The sequence below is a fragment of the Procambarus clarkii genome, chromosome 67, assembly GCF_040958095.1.
Source record: "Procambarus clarkii isolate CNS0578487 chromosome 67, FALCON_Pclarkii_2.0, whole genome shotgun sequence".
In the NCBI taxonomy this organism is placed as follows: domain Eukaryota; kingdom Metazoa; phylum Arthropoda; class Malacostraca; order Decapoda; family Cambaridae; genus Procambarus; species Procambarus clarkii.
In genome coordinates this window covers 24990892-25007809 of record NC_091216.1, presented here as the reverse complement: position 1 = coordinate 25007809, position 16918 = coordinate 24990892, and the positions used below count along the sequence as shown (strand labels likewise).

General features: G+C 41.1%; 1 protein-coding gene across 1 annotated transcript; it reads left to right on the top strand.

The window, feature by feature from the left end:
* The first annotated feature begins 602 nt into the window (after nt 1–602).
* LOC123767615 (alpha-ketoglutarate dehydrogenase component 4) lies at nt 603–15397 on the top strand. The gene is made up of 6 exons (XM_045757426.2): nt 603–643; nt 8354–8470; nt 9191–9314; nt 11399–11456; nt 12956–13110; nt 15268–15397. The coding sequence occupies exons 3-6, from the start codon at nt 9267–9269 to the stop codon at nt 15283–15285; spliced, it is 279 nt and encodes a 92-aa protein (XP_045613382.1). The 5' UTR covers nt 603–643; nt 8354–8470; nt 9191–9266; the 3' UTR covers nt 15286–15397.
* Nucleotides 15398–16918: the final 1521 nt, after the last annotated feature.

Here is a 16918-nt window from a genome sequence, read left to right as displayed (position 1 = left end):
CCACGCTACTTCCGAACTCAATATATCTTTTGATTCATTGATTTTTAGACCAAATGCCATGATTATATATATATATATTGTGTACTGTGGGTACACAAGTATTCGCCAGCGCTTTGACCTAGGTTCGTATCCTATCTGGGAAGGATTGACCCGGCGCCAATCCCTAACTGTTCACCCAGCAGTGAATAGGTTGTTAAGCGATTTGGCGGGTAGTATTCCGCGGAAAAAAATAGGATTAAGAACCTGCTCGAAACGCTATGCAAGGTAGTGGTTTTACAAGAATTTAAGAACTCTTTTTTATATATATATAAATAAAACAATAAATAAAAAAATCCGTTGACGAATCGTCTTGTGTGCGATGAGACTTGTATTTGGCAGAATTACAATCTTAACTTAAATAATTCGTTTGTTAGACAATATATGATATTCAGATCTATAAATTGCTTTAGAAAGGCCTATAATGCATATAAATATTAATTTTACACACTCCTGGCGCTATATACGCTAGGAATTTCAATATGGCGTTCAAATAATTTTAGGCAGAGGGTCTCTGGGTCGGTGGGAGGCTAACGGTTCATTGACTGCGACCCCCGTCAGTCGTCAGGCAGCAGCGGCGGCGTCAGCATCGTCGTTCCCCCTCTAGGTAAGGCTGATAATTTTATTTTTTTTGGTTAATATATGTGAACAGTTGGGAGGTACGCATGAATATATATAGTATACCTCCACCAACAAATGCTTAATGCATTATACATTTGTTCGTTATTATAATATTGAGTTTTTGTAATGTTTCCGTGTTTTTTTTTTCATCTGGGTTCTGCAATATTCAAATGTTTGTATTCCACTAATGCTAAATAGTCTATCCTCTCTCAGGTATTGTGGAAGATTTTTGAGGATTATGATTTGCCAACATTATATGGGTAGGATATTATGTAGAATACACTTCCCTATAGTGTTAAACCACCCCGTCGTTAGGCTAGGCTCGTTAACGCGGCGGTCGACACCCCCCCACCCCTCGCCACCTCCCAAGATGCATTTATTACATGCATTTATTATCATCATGAAAGTACATGACTTTCATGTACTGTGTTAAGTAAAGTAAATGTGTGATAAAAAGTTTTTATCTTGTATAAATTAATTTTATATTTTATGTTTAATTAGGCGTATAGTAGGTTCGGTATTTAGGTTCTGTTGGCAATTATTTTCACTTGAAGTATGTGGAGGGTGAAGCATTTACAGTTGCCTGTCCTCAGGCCAGGCTTGCCTATGGTTAGCTTTTTTACTGCCGCTCCCACTTGTTGTACAACTGTCAGTGACTGGTGGACTCTGACTCCAAGATAATGTTGATGATTTGGTAGGTGTGTTGTGTATTGTTATGCCTCACGTGATGGATTCTAACTCCAAGGTCCTTGTCTTCATCTATCTGTTGAAAGGTAGTGCTGTCAATTTAGTAATTGTGACGTGGATTGTTATGCCCCACTTGCAAGGGCTTCCATTTATCGACATTAAAAAGTCATCTGACCATTTGTGGAGTTCATGTAGATTTCTTTGTAAGGTTTCAATATAGCTTTCACTTCCCACTTTACTATAGATTGTAGTGTCATCTGCAAATTTTATGTGATTTGTAATATTCTCATCGATGTCGTTGATGTATATGACAAAAAGGGTTGGCATTAAATTGGACCCGTTGGCGCCCAACTTAGCACATTAGTAGGGGATTGGATGAGATATTTGCTCGGTAGGCTTGCGATTACACAGCTGGTTGGACTTCTAGTTGTTCTTGGTCGGGCTCCGGTTCGTGCATGGTTTTACACCAATATGGTTGATTGTGTACTCGTGCTCCAGGTTTGTTTGCTAGGCCTCCATGGTTGTATGTTTGCTAGAAATCTGGGTTTATTTTTTCGTACAGAGCTCAATTTTTGTTTGCTATGGCTCCATAGTTAGTTTCTAGGGCAAGTGGAGGGTTTTAGGTAGGGCTAAGGAAGTGTTTGTTTGGTAGAGCTAGGAATGGAGTTTGGTTGGTTGGGCTCCGGGGCTGTTTGTTTAGCTTGGTGGGGGTGGGATGAGATGTATAATTGCTAGGCTTGCGGTTACACAACTGGTCGGGGTCCGTTTACACAACTGGTCGGGTTCTGGTAACACAACTGGTCGGGCTCCGGTTAATAACTGGTCGGGCTCCGGTTACTTAATTAACTGGCGGGCTCCGGTTACTTAACTGGTCGGGCTCCGGGGGTGTCACTTGGGCCTCGGGTTGTGCATGATCAGGCTTCGGTTTGTGCATAGTTGTGCTCCAGGGGTTGTGTGCTAGTGCCTCATGTGTCTTTGCTAGATAATCATGGTTGTTTCTTTACTATGACTAAGTCCATGTTTATTTCCTAGGGCTTCATTGTTGTATTTTTACAGAAGTTCCAGGTTTCTTTATTTGTATAGGGCTCAATTGTTTGTTTACTTTGGCTCCAAAGTTAATTGTTAAGGCAAGACAGGGGAAGGGGGGGTTTAGGTAGGGCTAAGGAAGGGTTTGTTTGGTAGAGCTAGGGAGGGAGTTTGGTTGGGCTTTGGGGCTGTTTGTTTGGCTTTGTGTGGGTTGGATGAGATGTTTGCTTGCTAGGCTTGCAGTAACACAACTAGTTGGGGTCCGGTTACACAACTGGTCGGGCTTCGGTTACACAGCTGGTCGGACTCTGGGGGTGTCATCACTTTGGCTTCGGGTTGTGCATGGTCGGGCTTCGGTTCGTGCTTGGTTGTGATCCAGAGGTTGTTTGTTTGGTCCGTTCATGATAGGCTTGCGGTTACACAACTGGTCGAGGTCCGGTTACACAACTGGTCGGGTTCTGGTAACACAACTGGTCGGGCTCCGGTTAATAACTGGTCGGGCTCCGGTTACTTAATTAACTGGCGGGCTCCGGTTACTTAACTGGTCGGGCTCCGGGGGTGTCACTTGGGCCTCGGGTTGTGCATGATCAGGCTTCGGTTCATGCATAGTTGTGCTCCAGGGGTTGTGTGCTAGTGCCTCATGTGTCTTTGCTAGATAATCATGGTTGTTTCTTTACTATGATTAAGTGCATGTTTATTTCCTAAGGCTTCATTGTTGCATTTTTTGCAGGAGTTCCAGGTCTCTTTTTTTTGTATAGGGCTCAAATGTTTACTTTGGCTCCAAAGTTAATTGTTAAGGCAAGACAGGGGGGGAGGGGGTTGTTAGGTAGGGCTAAGGAAGTGTTTGTTTGGTAGAGCTAGGGAGTGAGTTTGGTTGGGCTTTGGGGCTGTTTGTTTAGCTTTGTGTGTGTTGGATGAGATGTTTGCTTGCTAGGCTTGCAGTAACACAACTAGTTGGGGTCCGGTTACACAACTGGTCGGGCTCTGGGGGTGTCATCACTTGGGCTTCGGGTTGTGCATGGTCGGGCTTCGGTTCGTACTTGGTTGTGATCCAGAGGTTGTTTGTTTGGTCCGTTCATGATAGGCTTGCGGTTACACAACTGGTCGAGGTCCGGTTACACAACTGGTCGGGCTCTTGTTACACAACTGGTCGGGCTCCGGTTAATAACTGGTCGGGCTCCGGTTACTTAATTAACTGGCGGGCTCCGGTTACTTAACTGGTCGGGCTCCGGGGGTGTCACTTGGGCCTCGGGTTGTGCATGATCAGGCTTCGGTTCATGCATAGTTGTGCTCCAGGGGTTGTGTGCTAGTGCCTCATGTGTCTTTGCTAGATAATCATGGTTGTTTCTTTACTATGACTAAGTGCATGTTTATTTCCTAGGGCTTCATTGTTGTATTTTTGCAAGAGTTCCAGGTTTCTTTTTCTGTACAGGGCTCAATTGTTTACTTTGGCTCCAAAGTTAATTGTTAAGGCAAGACAGGGGGGGAGGGGGGAGGGTTAGGTAGGGCTATGGAAGTGTTTGTTTGGTAGAGCTAGGGAGTGAGTTTGGTTGGGCTTTGAGGCTGTTTGTTTGGCTTTGTGTGGGTTGGATGAGATGTTTGCTTGCTAGGCTTGCAGTAACCCAACTGGTTGGGGTCCGGTTACATAACTGGTCGGGTTCCGGGGGTGTCACTCTGGCTTCAGGTTGTGCTTCGGTTCGTGCATAGTTGTGCTTCAGATGTTGTTTCTTTAATGTTTGTTTTGAATTGTTTCTTTGGTTCATTCATGCTAGGCTTGTGGTTTCACAACTGGTCGAGTTCCGGTTTCACAACTGGTGGGGTTTCGGTTACACACTGGTCGGGTTCTGGTTACACAACTAGTCGGGCTCCGGCTACATAACTGGTCGGGTTCCGGGGGTGTCACTCTGGCTTCAGGTTGTGCATGGTTGGGCTTCGGTTCGTGCATAGTTGTGCTTCAGATGTTGTTTGTTTAATGTTTGTTTGGTTCATGCTAGGCTTGCGGTTACACAACTGGTCGAGGTCCGGTTACACAACTGGTCGGGGTCCGTTTACACAACTGGTCGGGTTCTGGTAACACAACTGGTCGGGCTCCGGTTAATAACTGGTCGGGCTCCGGTTACTTAATTAACTGGCGGGCTCCGGTTACTTAACTGGTCGGGCTCCGGGGGTGTCACTTGGGCCTCGGGTTGTGCATGATCAGGCTTCGGTTCATGCATAGTTGTGCTCCAGGGGTTGTGTGCTAGTGCCTCATGTGTCTTTGCTAGATAATCATGGTTGTTTCTTTACTATGATTAAGTGCATGTTTATTTCCTAAGGCTTCATTGTTGCATTTTTTGCAGGAGTTCCAGGTCTCTTTTTTTTGTATAGGGCTCAAATGTTTACTTTGGCTCCAAAGTTAGTTGTTAAGGCAAGACAGGGGGGGAGGGGGTTGTTAGGTAGGGCTAAGGAAGTGTTTGTTTGGTAGAGCTAGGGAGTGAGTTTGGTTGGGCTTTGGGGCTGTTTGTTTGGCTTTGTGTGTGTTGGATGAGATGTTTGCTTGCTAGGCTTGCAGTAACACAACTAGTTGGGGTCCGGTTACACAACTGGTCGGGCTCCGGTTAATAACTGGTCGGGCTCCGGTTACTTAATTAACTGGCGGGCTCCGGTTACTTAACTGGTCGGGCTCCGGGGGTGTCACTTGGGCCTCGGGTTGTGCATGATCAGGCTTCGGTTCATGCATAGTTGTGCTCCAGGGGTTGTGTGCTAGTGCCTCATGTGTCTTTGCTAGATAATCATGGTTGTTTCTTTACTATGACTAAGTGCATGTTTATTTCCTAGGGCTTCATTGTTGTATTTTTGCAAGAGTTCCAGGTTTCTTTTTCTGTACAGGGCTCAATTGTTTACTTTGGCTCCAAAGTTAATTGTTAAGGCAAGACAGGGGGGGAGGGGGGAGGGTTAGGTAGGGCTATGGAAGTGTTTGTTTGGTAGAGCTAGGGAGTGAGTTTGGTTGGGCTTTGAGGCTGTTTGTTTGGCTTTGTGTGGGTTGGATGAGATGTTTGCTTGCTAGGCTTGCAGTAACCCAACTGGTTGGGGTCCGGTTACATAACTGGTCGGGTTCCGGGGGTGTCACTCTGGCTTCAGGTTGTGCTTCGGTTCGTGCATAGTTGTGCTTCAGATGTTGTTTCTTTAATGTTTGTTTTGAATTGTTTCTTTGGTTCATTCATGCTAGGCTTGTGGTTTCACAACTGGTCGAGTTCCGGTTTCACAACTGGTGGGGTTTCGGTTACACACTGGTCGGGTTCTGGTTACACAACTAGTCGGGCTCCGGCTACATAACTGGTCGGGTTCCGGGGGTGTCACTCTGGCTTCAGGTTGTGCATGGTTGGGCTTCGGTTCGTGCATAGTTGTGCTTCAGATGTTGTTTGTTTAATGTTTGTTTGGTTCATGCTAGGCTTGCGGTTACACAACTGGTCGAGGTCCGGTTACACAACTGGTCGGGGTCCGTTTACACAACTGGTCGGGTTCTGGTAACACAACTGGTCGGGCTCCGGTTAATAACTGGTCGGGCTCCGGTTACTTAATTAACTGGCGGGCTCCGGTTACTTAACTGGTCGGGCTCCGGGGGTGTCACTTGGGCCTCGGGTTGTGCATGATCAGGCTTCGGTTCATGCATAGTTGTGCTCCAGGGGTTGTGTGCTAGTGCCTCATGTGTCTTTGCTAGATAATCATGGTTGTTTCTTTACTATGATTAAGTGCATGTTTATTTCCTAAGGCTTCATTGTTGCATTTTTTGCAGGAGTTCCAGGTCTCTTTTTTTTGTATAGGGCTCAAATGTTTACTTTGGCTCCAAAGTTAGTTGTTAAGGCAAGACAGGGGGGGAGGGGGTTGTTAGGTAGGGCTAAGGAAGTGTTTGTTTGGTAGAGCTAGGGAGTGAGTTTGGTTGGGCTTTGGGGCTGTTTGTTTGGCTTTGTGTGTGTTGGATGAGATGTTTGCTTGCTAGGCTTGCAGTAACACAACTAGTTGGGGTCCGGTTACACAACTGGTCGGGCTCCGGTTAATAACTGGTCGGGCTCCGGTTACTTAATTAACTGGCGGGCTCCGGTTACTTAACTGGTCGGGCTCCGGGGGTGTCACTTGGGCCTCGGGTTGTGCATGATCAGGCTTCGGTTCATGCATAGTTGTGCTCCAGGGGTTGTGTGCTAGTGCCTCATGTGTCTTTGCTAGATAATCATGGTTGTTTCTTTACTATGACTAAGTGCATGTTTATTTCCTAGGGCTTCATTGTTGTATTTTTGCAAGAGTTCCAGGTTTCTTTTTTTGTATAGGGCTCAATTGTTTGTTTACGTTGGCTCCAAATTTAGTTGTTAAGGCAAGACGGGGGGGGGGGGGTTGTTAGGTAGGGCTAAGGAAGGATTTGTTTGGTAGAGCTAGGAAGGGAGTTTGGTTGGGCTCTGGGGCTGGTTATTTGGCTTGGTGTGGATTGGATGAGATGATTGCTTGCTAGGCTTGCTGTTACACAACTGGTTGGAGTTCGGTTACACAACTGGTGGGGTTTCGATTGCATAACTGGTCGGGCTCTGGTTACACAACTGGTCAGGCAGGCTCCGTGGGTGTCACTTGGGGTTCGGGTTGTGCATAGTCGGGCTTCGGTTCGTGTATGTTTGTGCTCTGGATGGTGTTTGTTCGGTTCGATCATTCTAGTCTTGCGGTTACACAACTGGTCGGGCTTCTGGGTGGACAATAAACTTCCACTCGCTGGTTGAATAAGGGATGCTTAATGAACTATCCACCTCTGGCGGCAAAAAATCTGTAAAGTGTGCAACTACGGTCTAGTTGCAAACATGCAATAATCCAATGGATTATTGCAGTTGTATTGTTTGCACCATCTTGAGTCTATTCGTTCTGTAATAAGACAAAGCCCTCGTTGATAGATAATAATAATAAGTACAACAATATAAGCAGTGCGCTAAGCACATCAACCCACATGTAATATCTATATACAGTAATAATAATAATAATGTTTATTCAGGTAAAAGTAAATACATTCAAAAAGTTACAAGCAGAATGTTGGACTTCTAGATAGAGATAGTACATACAATACTTAAAGCCACTAGTATGCATAGCGTTTCGGGCATGGTGAGGTGGGAAAAAACCACTTAGACTAGAACTTAATTAATTGAGCTTAGAGTATAAATTGCATTGAAAGAAAAAAAATAAAAGGAGAAAAAGGGAGGAACATGGCAAAAAAACAGCAAAAATAAAATTTGGTCAACAAACAGCATTTGTATAGACAAATACTACAAACTAATACTAATAGACAAATACTAATTAATAGACTAATAATACTAATAGACAAATACTAATTAATAGACTAATAACACTAATAGACAAATACTAAGACCATTTGTTAATAGTAGACATGTAGTAGTGCTAATAGTAATAGTGCTAGCCATATGCTGTATTGTGCCTGCTAAGTTTTGTTAAACTACCATTCAAGCTGTCATTGCAATCATTCTGAGCTACCTATGGGCTTTAATATACCTACAATTTTTCTCTCCTTTTATTTTTTTTCATGCTATGTAACTGTTATCAATACAATACAATACAATACAATTTTATTTAGGTAAGGTACATACATACAATAAATATTTACAAGGATTGTTTAACTTATAGGTATAGCTAGTACATACAATGCCTAAAGCCACTATTACGCAAAGCGTTTCGGGCATTTTTATCAATTTTGCAAGTATTTACCTACTTATAATTTTCTTAGATTAAGGTCCTGCCCGAAACGTTGTGCGTACTACTGGTTTTACAAGAATGTAATTACTATGCTATGTACGTATCCTCACAATCCCAATGTACCTTCTTGTATATATATATATAAATAAATAAATAACATGCGGTAAGGGGTAATTATTTAAGGGTAAGGTAGGTTACATGGAGTTAATTAGGTAGTACTTAGTTGTCATCTTAAACTAATATATGTGTTTTATATTTGCAGTTTTGATCGAAGATCTTCTTGATAATCTACAACTGTGAAGACGTGGAAGGACCCTACACCCTCCATGAGATAAGGACTGTTCCTGAACAAATAGCCTGGATGTGTCACAACGGAAAGGTTGATGATATTCTTGAGAGATATAAGAATTTTGCACCAAGATTGTAATATTTTGTTGAATTATCTGCAGGTGTCTTGCATATTGTCTATACAGTATACCTAGGTCATAAAAGTATTTGTGTGTACGTCTGATACCATACTACTTATGAAGGAGGAAATGTATATGTTTATCTCTCAGAATGTTTGGTAATATGTTTATTTGTGATGTGTGTCTATGTATGTATTAACACGTTGTACTGAATGGGGTGAGAATAGCTTGAGCTACCTCATCCCTTTGTGTGTATTTTACCTCAATAAACTTATTTCAATTTCAATTTCAATTTCAATACATCCTCCACATGCTTCGTACAGTAAATATTGGTAACTTATCCTATTTGTAAAATATAAATATAAATATATATAAATATAAATATATATTGTGTATGTGCAGAAATAATATTAATAAAACAATTAACATCGTGTAGTGTACTCTATATATCAAAATATATTACTTTGAAACCCGTATCAATTAGTTAGTTTAGTTAATTTATTATGCACCCCATACCCAACTTGTGGGCGGTAGTGGAAAGGGTTACAGAGGCACATAATGGGCTCAGGGACTGAACCCCACAATTCATTCAGCTAAACAAGTTACAATCTTGATGAGCTAGTTACAAAATTCAATACCGTATCAGTAAACAGACAATTGGGTGTGTCTTATTATAAATTCGCTACTTTCAGACCGTCAGCCCGCTACTCTCAGCAATTTGGACCTGGTAACGCTGTAGTGTGGACCCGAGGAGCAGCAGCTTCCAAGATGCAGGTCACTGTGTTCATGACTGCCCTCGCTGGGACTATCCACAAGGTAATGGTTAGAGTCCTGCATGACACATTGCTTAGTGCTACGTGTATTGCTTTGATATATATACACAACTGATGAAAGCTCTGGCTACTCTGAGGTCCTCTGCGGATTGGGTTTCACTTCGTCGCCTCACTATTAGACTCAAGCTTGATAGCAGGTTATTGAAATGTTTGCTAAAATGGTGATATTCTTGGGGGCTTTTCCATGATTATTTACCTGGTTGATGGTGATTAATATTCCGTTGAAACTACAGCTCTTTAGTGCTCTCAACTCACGAGGTTGTTGGGCATAGGTACAGATACAAGTCACATCCCACACAAGACCATTCCCAAATGGATTTTGAAACCAACCCAACCTAGCTCAGTCCAACCCAACCTAACCTAACCCAGCCCAGGGCCTGACAGTTGATTGAACAGCGTTCGGGATTCGTAGTCCTGAGGGTCTGGGTTTGATCCCTGGTGGAGGTAGAGACAAATGGGAAGAGTTCCTTTCACCCTAGTGCCCCTGCTCACCTAGCAGTAAATAGGTACCTGGAAGTTAGACAGTTGCTTTGAGCTGCTTCCTAGGGATGTGTAACAAAAAGGCCTGGTTGAGGACCGGGCCGGGTTGAGCCGACCGGGGACACTAAGACCCGAAATCATCTATTATACTTATTTTTTTCTTGTTCAAGATCAAGGTTAATCTCAAGATAACCTCAAGAAGATAGCCCAACCCAACCCAGCCTAACCTTGCTCAACCCAACCCAACGTAACCTAGCTCCAACCACCCCACCCTAACCTAACTCATCTTAGTCCACTACATCCTAAGCTAAGATAATACAGCCTAGCATAACATTATATACACATTTGTAACAAGCAGAAAATGAGCTTCATCGAATCATCGTGTCTGAAACGACCCTACCCCACAGGTACAAGTCACATCATACAGAAAATACACTGTTCACTAATGGATTATAAGACCTATCTAACCGAACTGAATTCAACTCAATCCAGTGTAACCCAACCTAAGCAAAAACAATCTAGCCTAATGACATATATGGTTTAGACAACTAGAAAATGAGCTTTGTCAAAATGCCAGTGCACGATTTGACTGCACCCTGTTAGGCACAGAGTGGATTGTATTGGAAAGCTACACTGCATTATCTTGGGATTATTTCTAGAATTGCCAAAACAATGAATCTTAACTCTGTAATTGAAGAACTGACTATATAAGATACAGGCCCAGGCTACAGGCTACATTGTTTTGATATAGTGTAGTATAAATTAAAAATGTTAACTGGCATCATTTCAAAGTGCTAAAATGCAACATACATAAGCCTAAATCTATGGTTTCCAACAGTCAGGGACTGGAAGGACACCGAGTGACATTGGGATGTTCTCGACTCGCAACTGGAAATCCCAGGTTTATATCCCAAATGGGACAGAAATGGATGGGCTCATTTTCTTTTACCTGGTGCCTCTGTTCACCTCTGTTCATCTAGCAGTAATGGAGTTTCATGAACCTGCATGCTGTTGAATCCCAGACACCTGCCCTAACTTTCAAGTCGCTCCATTGCCTCAAAGTGATTTTCATTGATATGTCACACCATTGTGATTTCTTTGTGATCCGAGTGTGGTGTAAGAGTGTGAACATCATTACCGTGGGCAAGTGTGTGGTTGGGTTGACTAAAATCTTGGTTGGGTTCCAATTTGGGGCCTCCAGAACCTCCCAGTGAGTTCAGTAGAGTTCCAGGTTGGTTTGTCTTTTGTACCATCGTGGCTGAGTCGGTTAGGGAAGGTGTCTGGAATTCACCAGAATACAAGTTAAGAGTCACTCCATTGTCTTAAAATGATCTTCATTGATACAGGATATATCGTGCCATTGTGATTTCTTTGTGGTACATATACTGAATGTAAGAAGTTATGAAATATTAATACTGTGCTGTTGAAAGATTTTACTAAACAATATTTTATTACAAAACATGCCTTGTGTTTCAACAACTCTTTGGTTACCTAACTTATGTGGATGAATGAGCATACAGTAATAAATAAGATTTTTTTTTAATTGTGCTAGGTATTTAACTATTAATTGATACTTACAACCCACAGGCTGTGAGGCCTCACATCCCATTGATCAAGTTTCGGAAAGGAGGATTAACAGAACTTGGTAAGCAGAGTTACATCGATTTATTGATTAATAAATTTTATTGCATTCAGTAAGTGTGGCAGAAATTAGTCAGTCAGTCACCAGGGTTACAGTGCTATGTTTTAATGACAGTGAACCATATAAGTGCAGTTTTATTATTATATAGTATAACCATATTACAGTGAAGTATGTGCAGTATTATTATACCTGATTAATATATTGTTTTTATTTTGTCATGTATTTTATTTTTAAAGATTTCTGTTTAATATTTTTAGTACCTTATCAAACCCTTGAATTGCATAAGTGTTACATTATCCTAATGCCTCTGTTCACCTAGTAGTAAGTAGGTACTCAGGAGTTAGTCAGCTTGTTGTGGTGTTGCATCCTGGGCGGAGTCGGTAATTTGACCTGGGGGTGGGGAACTTCGATAAAAGCCTAACATGTATGAATACACTCTGGCTTCCTGTCCCCCGTCACATTGAATTATTATTATTACCTGTATGCTCACAGCAAAATATTTAAAACAAGGTTTTTGTTTTCATATACAGGTATTGTTAAAAATCATGCTCGGAGCATTGGAACATTGTCCCAAAAATTGTCACCTTTCACGATAGCAGATATTTACTGGAGGCCTCATATAACAATTGGGAACACTGTACCAGTGGGAGTTTCAAATATTGCAAGTACCTAAAACATCATATGATGTAATGTGCACCATAGATTGAACATCACACGATGGTATGTGCAGTGCAAAGGGTCAAACAAAGTCTAGATCAAAATGTTTGCTTGCTATTGATATTGAATGTAGCCCCATAGAAAAAAAAATATCAATCATAATACCTAAGATCTTCCTCATTATTAAACATTATCAAAAAATGTAAATCATTTAGTTATCAAACTCAGTGGAGTTCCACCAGCAAAAAAACAATTATCTTAAAGCATGGGTCTGGAATTACACACACTGAATTTATCTTCAAGCAGAAAACTAAAGCTATAGAACAGGTGGTGTCACTACTATACACCCTTCAAAACCTTAATGAGCGTAAACTGGCTATGATCAGGGTAGAGGACCCTCTAGTAAGTGCGGATTATGTATCTTGGTTATGTTTGATAAAGTAGTTCAGGTGACACCAATCTTCAAACTCTCAACTAGGTGGTTTTTCTATACTGTGCTCTTTTCAACCAAATTGGTGAATGTAGTTTAGAATGCTAAAGTGGCATTTTTGTTGTTAAATACAAAAATTTAGATAAGTAAAGATAAGTAAATTATTGAGTTAATCAGATGTAAAATTGAAGGAATGTAAAGTATATATGAGGCAGTGTACCATGAAATATGTATCTATGGATTAATGTATGTAAATGGGTGATAAAAACAGAATGTATTGTATGTATGATTCCCCTCTTCTGAATGTTGTATGTAAAGCACATTTCCTTGAACACATACAAAGTCTGTAATTCATTCCAGCACTAATTAGTGCACTTGATGGAAACAAAAAGCTTATGAACATTAACATTTTCAGTTCGTGGTGCACCTCAACCTATAGCTGCTGCAGGCCCCGTCATCACAGGATCTTCTGCTTCACCTACACCACCTCCACCTGTACTAGAAGAGTGGCAGGTGCCACCAAGATATCGTAGAGAGAGAATTACTGAAGAAGAAATAGAGTATATAAATGTAGGTTATGTTTTGGCTTTTTGATTACTGTATTTGCAGTTACGGTACTGTAGTTTTTTCTCTGCCATTGTCAACTACACCTTTACAAAAGTACTGTGCATCTTTTGATACGGTACACTTGAAAATGGCACTCGATAACAGAACATGGCACTAGGGGGACTTCGATAAGCCTAACAGGCCATTTGTCCCTGACTATAGGAAACTATAAGACACCGAGCCAGGATTCAACAAGTATTTATGCATCTATGTATGAGCCTGTACATCTTTTCTCAATCTTTGGTGGCTTTGTTTACATATTAAGCAGTTTACAAGTATCGAAAGTTCCCAATCAAATGTTATTGCTGTAAACAAGCTCCTAGTGCTTAGGAGCCCATAAACTGTTTAATGTATGTAAATGAAGCTGCCAAAAATCGAGAAAAGATGTACAGACTCGTAAGTGGTTGCGTAAATGCTTGTTGAATCTTGGCCCTTGGGAGTTCCAACTGGTGGGTTGGAACTCCCAAAGGGGGTCTCAAAATGTCTCAAAATAATGTGCAGAAACACAAAATGTGTGTGATGTGGAAGGCTAATGCTAAGGCATGGGTGACTAGGCAGTTTTTTTATGGAGTGGGTGAATGAGGTGGTGTGCCCTGCCATCAAAAAATATTTGCAAGAGAACAGTTTGCCACTCAAGGCCCTCGATAATGCTCCTGCCCATCCTCCAGGCTTGGAGGATTCATTGATGGAGGAATTTAGTTTTGTTACAATAAAGTTCCTTCCTCCCAACACCACTCCTCAATTTCAGCCTATGGACCAGAAAATCATTGCCAATTTTAAGAAACTTTATGAAAGGGCACTTTTCCGGAGATGTCGAAGTGACGGATGCCACAAACCTCACCCTCAAAGAGTTTTGGAAAAACCATTTTAACATTTATAGTGTTTTAAAACTTGTTGACAAAGCCTGGCAAAAACTGACTGTAAGAACCATGATCTCTGGCTGGAGAAAACTGTGGCCTGAATGTGTTGCAGAACGAGACTTTGAAGGGTTTGAGCCTGAATATGAAGTGCCTCTTGTTGCGAAAATTGTTTCTCTGGGTCAGCAATTGGGTTTGGAGTTGGTGGAAGAACACAACGAAGAACTGACCACCGAAGAACTCCAAGCCCTTCAAAAGGAGCAGCAAGAAGAGGCAGCTGATGAAATTTCTTCAGGGGGAGGATGTGCCAGTACAGAATGTCTCTTCCTCAACAATTAAGAAAATGTGTGCAGCATGGGAAGAATTGCAAACCTTTGCTGAAACGACTCGCCCAAATCAAGCTGCAGTAGGCCGTTGCCTTAACCTATTCAATGACACTGTGTTGTATCATTACAGACAAATGTTAAAACGATTTGAAAAACAAATGTCTCTTGACAAATTTGTAGTGAGATAAACAGGCACTGAACCACAACCAGGTCCTAGTGGTATTTAGGCAAAATGTAGGAGAGAGTACCCCAGAGAAAACATCACTGCCTGATGTGATAATGGAAGGGGACTTCCCTTCCAAACAGTAACAACTCTCCTCCTCTCCCCTCATCACCATCTTCCATATGCCATCATGAGCCCTCCATAAAGGTAAGATAAACTTAGGTACTGTATTGTAGTTGGAAAAAAACATCGTATTCAGTATAAAATGTATTTGTATGTTAATATTTTGGAGGGTAGGGAACGGATTAATTCAATTCCCTTTATTTCTTATGGGAAAAATTGCTTCGACTTACAATCCGTCTCTGGGAACGGATTAGCATCGTAATTCGAGGCCCCACTGTACAGTATATGCAATATTAAATATTAAAGTATTTCATGTATGATATTAAATTTATAACTAATATTTATCAGTTCAGGACACCTTGATAAACATGAAGTTGACAACTTTTGAGCAAGAACGTTTTGAGCTAGATAGAGGCATTGTTATCTACCATTTTGTCCTGTTGTCTAATTTAAACAAAATTCACATATTATAGCAGACAACATAATTGAGATAAACACATTGTAGTCAGTACTTTGGAGCCCAAAGCTTTGTTTATTTGCTTATAATTGTGTTTTATTATTTTTAATAAGATATAGAATGTCTAATTACAATTCATTATTCCCTAGTTATAAAATGTTATTTCACTCAGCTCATCAGTCTTGCTCATTTCAGAGAGGAGGCCCTGCATAGGAGGGATGAAACCAGTTGGTGTATGTACTGTATATAATGGTTAGAACGATATTGTTAAGGCTTTTCTTGTTATCCTTTTAACCCCCTACAAATGTAATAAACAATTACATGCCTTCTTGTTTTATTGAAACTAGGTAGGTCTGCCTCTTAATATAAAGTTGAATATTTTCCTAAGAGTTACCTCAGTTTGAAGAAAGCATAAGGTTGGCCCAGCTGTTTTTGTTGTGGTAGAATATGATCAGATTTGATGAAGTTTGCATTTGTTTACAATCGTCTCTGTCTGTACTGTATTTGCTGCCAGTTTTTCCACTTTGCCAGCCTGATGTGAGACTAATCTTCTTGGTATGTATATACTGTACTTCTGTAGGTACTTACTGCTTTAAGCCTGCAATCCTATACAGTATACTATATCCATGCACAATGAAATCAGTGATTGACCATTGTAGGGGACAGGAAGAAAGTTAAGCTTATTAGGATTGACCTGACCATGAAAGGGGGTTGTCCAGTCACTGATTCAGTTCCTGACCTGACCAAATGGTGCTTAAAGTGTCAATGTGATGTGTACATCAGCCACTGAGGCACATCATTAAGTGAAGAAAGGTATCGAGATAATCAGATGTGAATCTGGCATTCTAAATAAATAAGGTAATTTGCTAAAATTAAAAAGTAAAAGCGAATGCCTAAATGAACTGAAAATTAAAATTAATGCACGGGAAAATTTACGTGGTGTGTATTAATAGAAGTTGAGTAATTACTGTACCAGAGAATAAGGGAGAGACTTTGAGTACATAAGATTGGCTACAAAACTGCAATTAAATCCCTTGGCTGCACTTGTCACCCAGCAAAGTTCTCTTCAGTGGTGAAACTTACATCTACTTTTCATATAAAAACGTCTCTACACTGCAAAGGTCGGTAATCATCTCACGACCTTAAGCATTTAAGATAAACATCCTGGTATGTTCTACCATTTGGTAGCAACCACTCAATCACTGCTCATTCATACTATTTTTTTTATACTTTGTAGATATCTAACTTATGATATGTTGAGCATACACTGCTATTTCAGCTTTTTCTTTACAAATTTCTACCAATCAGAGGCAGGCTGTATGTAAGTGCTTACTCGCTTATCTCCAAAACCACATGCAGTACAACCTTGATTTAACAAATTGTATGGTACCAAACCCAATTCATTGCAGTGAGGGATCCATTGCAACCAGAGATGCCTCTAGGATGCATTTTCTATGCCCTATAGGCTAATTTCACCTAGCAAAATTTTCATTTCACTGCATCATATAATAGACAATCTACCATATGAATATACCTGCAACCACATGTAGCTTATTTCTTGCGTCCCCAGCCTATTCGATGGCAATAGATAACACCCTTCTGGACAACAGGGTCGCAAGGACCTGCATCCCTCACTTTAAAGTCTGGCATCCATCCCATTTGGTATGCCAGCTCTGCAAAGCCTAATTTTCAGTTAATTTCAGTTTGGATATTATTTAAATCTCATGCTTTTTACAGGGCCTTGTGCTTAGTGTTTACTTCACATTGTGTTGATCCAGTGTCATGTGTGTGTGTGTGTGTGTGTGTGTGTGAGTGAGTGAGTTTAGCTACAACCTCATTCATTCAA

What these genes read in the sequence shown, in the direction of transcription:
- LOC123767615 (XM_045757426.2), top strand. Translation starts at nt 9,267, where the DNA reads ATGCAGGTCACTGTGTTCATGACTGCCCTCGCTGGGACTATCCACAAG. An exon ending in TCGCTGGGACTATCCACAAG is followed by an intron (nt 9,315 to 11,398) that starts GTAATGGTTAGA and finishes TACAACCCACAG; the next exon opens with GCTGTGAGGCCTCACATCCC. An exon ending in AGGAGGATTAACAGAACTTG is followed by an intron (nt 11,457 to 12,955) that starts GTAAGCAGAGTT and finishes TAACATTTTCAG; the next exon opens with TTCGTGGTGCACCTCAACCT.